Source organism: Poecilia formosa, unplaced genomic scaffold (genome assembly GCF_000485575.1).
Source record: "Poecilia formosa unplaced genomic scaffold, Poecilia_formosa-5.1.2 Scaffold93, whole genome shotgun sequence".
NCBI lineage: Eukaryota > Metazoa > Chordata > Actinopteri > Cyprinodontiformes > Poeciliidae > Poecilia > Poecilia formosa.
In genome coordinates, this window is record NW_006800032.1 from 1,474,797 (window position 1) to 1,482,170 (window position 7,374).

General features: G+C 42.3%; 1 protein-coding gene across 15 annotated transcripts in view; it reads left to right on the plus strand.

Moving 5' to 3' along the window:
- Positions 1–4,263, plus strand: part of auts2a (activator of transcription and developmental regulator AUTS2 a) — a 335,460-nt gene extending 331,197 nt beyond the window's left edge. For all 15 annotated transcript variants that reach the window (XM_016674296.1, XM_007557979.2, XM_007557978.2 and 12 more), the window contains one exon: positions 1,147–4,263. In XM_016674296.1, coding sequence (XP_016529782.1) covers positions 1,147–2,377 — 1,231 coding nt within the window. In that variant the 3' untranslated portion in view covers positions 2,378–4,263. The remainder of the gene's footprint in view (positions 1–1,146) is intronic.
- Positions 4,264–7,374: the final 3,111 nt, after the last annotated feature.

Here is a 7,374-nt window from a genome sequence, read left to right on the forward strand (position 1 = left end):
AAAAAAAAAAAAAAAAAGGGTGGGGGGGAGGAATCTATGTTGGACAGAATCAGAATCGGCCGATCTAAGTTTTCTAAAGATTAGTGCACTCCTTCTTAGGCTGCTACCCCCGCAATCCAACCCTGGATAAGCAGAAGAAGATGGAAGAATGGATGGATGGATAGTTTAAAGCATTGTTTTTCAACCACTGTTCCGCGGCACACTAGTGTGCCGTGAGTGATCGTTAGGTGTGCCGTGAGAATTATTCAATTTCACCTACGTACCGTATTTTCCGGACTATAAGCTGCTACTTTTTTCCTAAACTTTGAACCATGCGGATTGTAGCCCGGTGCGGCTTTTCTGTGTATTTTTCTTCAACCACCAGGGGGCTCTCTAGCAGGAAGTGAATCATTAGAAGTCAAAATTGTAAATCAAAGAAGAACACGTTAATTTTCATTTAGAACAACCACATTCAATTTCTTTCTTCAATTTCTGCCAGGAAGTCAGCTGTTTTCATCCAAACATGCACAGGTTTCACACTAGATGGGTAAAATATACAGATATTGACATTTTGTACATGCAACTCTTCATATTGTAACAGTGAAACCTTTCCCAAATATCATTGCTTCTTTCAGAATAAGAATTATTTTCTGTATCCCGGCTATAAGAATGCTTGTGAAATAGTTTGTAAAACACTGAAGTTTTAAACAACTTCTTTAAATTTAACACCACAGTGTTGTGGTACTGTTCAGGTGTTCAGGTGTATTTTTGAAGTGGACATGTTACGTGCAATTTGAAATAAGAAATGTAAAATGTAATAAAAATACATTTTTGTGTTTATTTGATTCCTATTCAAGACACTTTGATAAGAATGACTATATATGTAATAGGCGACTACAGAGTATTTTTGTTTACATTTTTGGTTGGTGGTGTGCCTCGAGATTTTTTCAATTAAAAAAGTGTACCTTGGCTCAAAAAAGGTTGAAAAACACTGGTTTAAAGTGAACCGGAGAAAAACTGTCAAAGTTTCCTTTTTCGAAGTGTTGGCTTTTGCTACAGATAAAATCATAGGAATCATTTCATCTGTACTCATTTTTAAATAAGTGGAGATGTAATTATTTACTGTGCTACACGCTAATGAGGACGACTTCCTTTGTGTTCTTCTAGGGACTCAGTAGAGAAGCGCCAGCCAAGCCATCCATCCCCGGTCCCCGTCCATCCAATCAACCTCCTCGGCCACACCCGGCCCCCTGAGCACCACAGAAACCACCTGCCTCCCGCTTCTGGGGACCCTCAGAGGGACAAGGAGACGAAGGCCAAAGACAGAGAAAGGGAGCACCAAGACTCTTGGAAAGACAACGGAGATGACCACAAGCTCAAAGACAACCAGCACAGCGACAAGGATGCACCAGTCATCCATGATGGCCGAGTGTCAGAGGACAAGGTGCCCAGCAGGGGCACCACGTCGCCCTACGTTCGGCAGACCAGCCTGGAGCGTCCTAATGGTGGTCTGAGCAGGGAGGTCCTGGAGAAGAAAGCGGAGCTACCATACGAGCAGCAGAAGAAGAACAGTGAGATTAAAGTGAAGGAGGAGAGGAAGGAGGAGCAGGATGGGGCAGCAGAGAGGATCAGTGAACCCCCGTCACAGGCACCCTCCACTCCAACGCTTCACCCACCCTCCTCGGTGCCCGTTCCAATGGGAATGCCAGGGGTCCACCCCATCAACAGCATCAGCGGTCTGGAGAGAGCTCGTGTTGTGGCCCCCTTCATGGGTGCCAGCCCCCTTCCTGGGGCTGAGAGGTTCCCCTATCCTGCTTTCCACTGGGACCCAATGAGGGACCCCTACCGAGGTCTGGACATCCACAGAAGGGACCCTTTGGCCAGGGACCTTTTGCTGAGGAACGACTCCCTGCACCGGCTTGCGGTTCCACGCCTTTACGAGGCGGAGCGCTCCTACCGGGACCGGGAGCCTCACGACTTCAACCGCGACCATGTCCATTCTCTGGCCCTGGAGCAGCGGAGGGAGCAGGAGCGCGCGCAGCTGGAGGAACGCGACCGTCTCAACATGCTCAGAGAGGACTACGAGCACGGCCGCCTCCATCCCCCAATGCACCACCCAATCCTGGACGGACACCTTCCCCACCCCGCCCCGGGCCTTATGGCCCCGGGGCTCCCAGGCATGCACTACTCCAGAGTGAGCCCATCAGCCGCAGCAGCAGCCGCTGCCGCGGCGCATCAGAACAGCATCTTAAACAAAACGCCACCCACAGCATCGCTGAGCGCTCCCCCACCTCTCATCCCGACCCTGGGTGCCCGGCCCGGTTCCCCCAGACGGACTACGCCGCTGGCCACAGACATCAGGGACAGACCGACTCACAAAGACATCGAGGCGCGATGAGTTGCGTCGGCGTTCCCGTCAGCCCCGTGCCTCACCGTCACTAAACTCACACCCAGCACTTAGCTTTGGACAAAGCGAGACTGTAACATAGCTGTGAATAATTTATGTAGGCGGACGTGTCTACACGTGTTTTTGTATAAAACTAAAATGAAAAGAACTTTTTCTCTTTTTAGTTTGCTCCATGGTTTTGTGTGTTTATCCTGTATAGCAAAAGTGATGTGGAGTAAGACTAAACTTTGGAATGTACAGCTACTTTAGCACTGACAGTCATGTAGATAATGTACAGTCGCTGTTGCTCACTCTGTATGGATTGAAAAATCATGGTACAAATATGCAAAAGAGTGTTTCGAAAGCTTTACTTTGACTAAATGTAAATATAGGAGTATTAAGGCTTTGATTCAGAATGTGCTTTTTGCTATTTGTTTTCTTTTCAGCATGTTCCAGAGATACCCCACACCCCCACATACAACTATGCAACAAACGTCTGGGCTCCTGTTCTGAAAGCTGGCCTTCTCAGCACTGCTGATTGTGCACCAATAAAGGAAAACATGGCTGAATTCTCTTCACCACACAAAATTCATAGTGAAACACACAGGCTTTAAATGGGACCTATTACGCTTCCTTGATCAGGTAACAATAGGTCAGAGCATGTTCATTACAAAATCAAATCAAAAAACAAAATCATTCCTAGATAAGGAGATTTACTCTTTCAAAATGAGCTGTTTTAGGGACTCTTGTCACTTTAAATCCAAATAAGCTGCTGTTGGCAACGCCCCCTAACTCGATGTTTACACTCACAAGAGAAAATGATTGCAAACTGATGCGCAATTATACAACCATTCGTCTTTGAAAAGCAGAAATGGAGTCTCCTGCACAACCAACAATAGTACACCAAGTGGTTTCGAGATTGTAAGTCAAAAACAAAGCACTTGTCTTTTCCAGCAGCCATTGTACGGCTCATACTGTGGTAAAACCTGCTGATCAAACATGATGGAGGTCAGCTTGGGTTCTAGGTGAGGGCTGGGTCTGCTGATTTATGGCGTTACATTCTGAAGGTTTATGAAATAGATCCTTTTCAAGACACCAAAAAAACATTAACTTACTGCCAAAAACCGGTGGCTGGATGTTTTCTTTTTTAAGCACTTGGGCTGTTTTTAAAAGTACAAAACCTTGCAAAATGTGAAGTTTGCATAATAGGTCCCCTTTAACTGCTCCACATTCTCGGATTCAACTAAATGATCATATTTAAGAATGATTCTATCATTGTAGTGACAATCTACATTCCTGTATTGAATCCTAAAGTATTTTCTTAAATGTAGAATCTCAATGAATAGTTTATCTCGTCTCCCATTGTTCTGGTTCTGGGGGGATGCAGCCCAGTCAACACCAGGATGGCACGTTAGCCCAGCCGATGGTGTGTAAAGTACATGTTTTGGGAATGAAGTTCTGTTGGTCAGACAGTGTAAAAGTGCTTTCCTAAGTTGTTGTACCTACAAATACAAAAAGACAAAAAAAGCAAGTCTGAGCTATGGGCCGTTAGTTTCTAACTCGCAGAGATCTATTTTAGTAGTTCCTGAAGGTTTTAGTTGTGCGCTTCAAAAAAAAAAAAAAACTCTGTGATATCATGTTGTGCAGTGGTTTTTTTTTTTGTTTTTTTTTAAATCTATTGATAAAAATGTCCACCAGAGCCATAGTGGTTAGTTAATGCGTAATGCAAAAAGATTGTTACCTGAGAAACTCTTTTGCTGTTTACCGTGTACAGAGGGAGGAAAAAAAAACTTTCTAGCTCATGTACAAAAAAATGAAGCGACTGAATCTTCAGCATGTTCCTCATTTAAACTTGTGATATGTAAATTGTGCCATGTTATTAAAAAATGTGTACTTTAGCTGTCTTTGAGCAATTTTGTCCCGTTACAAGCCGTAACAGATAATCTTCTGAAGTCACCCTCAATTAGCAGTGAAACCTGGAAAGTATTCACAGCACTTCCTTTGTTCCATATTTTGTTGTTACATTATTACACATTGTATTAAATTATCTCCTCAAATTTGTACACACTAATAACTAATGAAAATCCGGAATACATATTTTTGAGTGTACTGCAAATGTATTAAAGATAAAAACCAAGATCTCATTTATGTAAGTATTCATAGCCTTTGCTTAGTAGTCTTTTGGTCCACCATTGACAGTAATTACAGCCAACCTTATTCCAAATTGTATTAGATTTTTATCAATCAATACTCCATGTCTATTAAAAATAGAAAACCAAGAAATCACATTTGCGTAAGTATCCGCAGCCACGAAGCTCAAATCTGAACTGTTTCCTCCGATCATTCTCGAGTCGTTTCTACAATCTAAATGGAGTCCATATGTAGGAAATTCAATTGATTAAACTTGATTTAGAGAGACTCACACCCGTCAATACCTCGGCTCCCATCGTCATGAAATCAAAGGAATTGCCTATAGACCTCTGAGACAGGATTGTCTTGAGGCACAAATCTGGGGAAGGATCCAGAAACATTTCTGCTGCCTCCATCATCATCGGTCAATAAAAGAAGGTTGAAACCAGCTGGATTCCTCCTGCATTGGCAACTCAGCAACTGTGTAAGAAAAGTCCTCAGTCAGAGAGGAGACCAAGAAGAACCCAATGGTCACTCTGTCAGAACGCCGGTGCGGAAAGAGGAGAACCTTCCAGAAGGGCAACCCTCTCTACAGCAATCCACCAATCAGGCCAGACTAGAGCAGCCAGTTGAAATGTACTCCTTAATAAAAGGAACATGATCGCCTGTCTGGAGTTTACGAAAGGGTACCAGCAGGGACTGGCAGACCAATCAGGATAGAAGGAAAGATGAATTCACCAATGTCCAGAAACATCTCTTATATCGACTGGTGATGTATAAAAAGTATTGGTATCAGTATCAGAATTGTTATTGGAGATACTGGCGATTTATTTCCTTGGTATCAGATTGAAAATGTGCAGTTTCGCACACCTACATTACATCATCAAAATACTTTTTGTAGAGAGAGAGAACAAATTTTTCAGATTTCTATCCTCATCTTTTTAATTCATAACGCATTTAGTCTATCGCTTAAAATACAAATTAAAGTCAAACGTCTTGTTTCCAATATCAAAAAGTTGGAAGAGGTATACATGCTTAAAGATGTAATTTGACGATATGATTAAACAGCTTTTCACCTGCTCTGTATTCCACAGAGGAAACCTGAGAACGCTCATTTGAAAAATATTCCATTACATTGTCCGTTGGTTTTAAAGGAATTTAATTCAATCCAAAGTACCTTTCACTGAGCTACAGCAGAAAGAGCTGGCACACTGCAAAATGACTTGAGACTTGCAACTCTGACAAGTGACTGCTGGTGCTTGGTTCAATAACGGTGCTCTGAAAACATCAGCAGCCTTCACCGATGAATCATGGCACAGTGATTGTGTATTCATCAGAGGATGCAAGAGTTATTGACATTCCCATTACACTGAATAACCACAGCATTCATGCACCCTTCTCTGACTAATGTTTAGCACCGAGTCAGGCATCCATCAAAAGCAGGCTCGATCCATTACTGCAGGGAAATGTGAGTTGCTTTTATTCCCTCCAAGTAAATACCTCCTGCCTCTGAGACCGACTCTAATTTTCCTTTTTACAGACATAAAAGACTCTGGAGGGTTTTTTAAATGGGAGGTGTGCTGTAAATAGTTCAGCTTGGTTAATAGATGTGAAGAAATGCATTAGCTGTCTGCTTTCTCCAATAAAAAGAATGTGTCGGCTTTGAGAGATTTTCCTTCTGTTATTCGAGTCTGATCTCAACCTTGTAAAAACGAGACCCTATTTGCTTTGTACAGAGGGTCTGGGCTCTTGGCTGTTGGAAAAAGATTGGACTGTGTTGAAGTTTTAAAAGTTACTCAATCACTAATGTTTGGCCATGAATGTGCCAATTCGAAGCTATGAAGCTTACCAGAAACTGCCTGTGTTGTAGACAACCGTTCTGTACGGGAAAGAGAGAAATGTGGAACTGAACAACATGGATGCTAATGCTAATTCAGTATCTGGAAGCGTGGCCAATGTGGCCCAAAAAGGTTTGTTCACTTCCTCCGCTACCATTGCTAAAACTACAAGCAGACTACAATTATTAAAAAAAGCGCATAAAAAAACAAAACAATGTCATCATTTACAACTTCCATTCTTGTTCGCTGATTGGCCCGGAAGAAATTCTAGCAGAGGGAATCCAAGTAAATGGGAGAAAGATCAAACTCCCTGTGAAGTGATATTTTAATCAAGTGGAATGGTGCAGAAAGGCGGTGGCCATTTTGGTCTGGCCATAGTGATGTGCACGATTAAGAGGTATGTTGTAATTTTGAGGATTCAGATTTATTCTTAAGCAACAGAGCTCTCATTCAATCCTGTTAAAGGGAGAGTCATAAGCAATATAGCTTTTTGTATAGCATGACTCTGTTGAGAGAGGTAGATTGTATTCCTTGTTTCTAATTCATCCGGTCCAGAAAGAACCAGAAACTCTGAGTAGAGTCGAGGTCCGGTAAGGAAGTATTCTTTATCATTATTCTTACATCTGGCTACACTGGCTAGTTTTTGCTTGAAGGAAGTGTTTTGTAAGAAGTGGAAGTAGGTTTATGAAATTATTTTGAGTCCATAGTCCATCGTCAAACATAAACAGGTCTAGTTGGGTTACTTTTAATAATACCAACCCAGAATCTCAGACAAAGCAGAGGACTGTACGTGTGCAGTCCTCTGCAGTATCAGTAATGTGTACATTACTGATCCAACCACAGAACTGGACCTGGAAATAAATAAAAGCAACATGTTGATGCTGATTGTTTTCATTGTACTACATTTTAACTGACTGTAAAATAAATGTGTTGGGATCATGAGATAATTACATTTATTTTTGTTTCAGTTCACCAGAAAACCAGGCGCTCTCAAATACGGAACGCTGTAGTTTGGGATGTTCACCAGTAGAGGGCGACAAA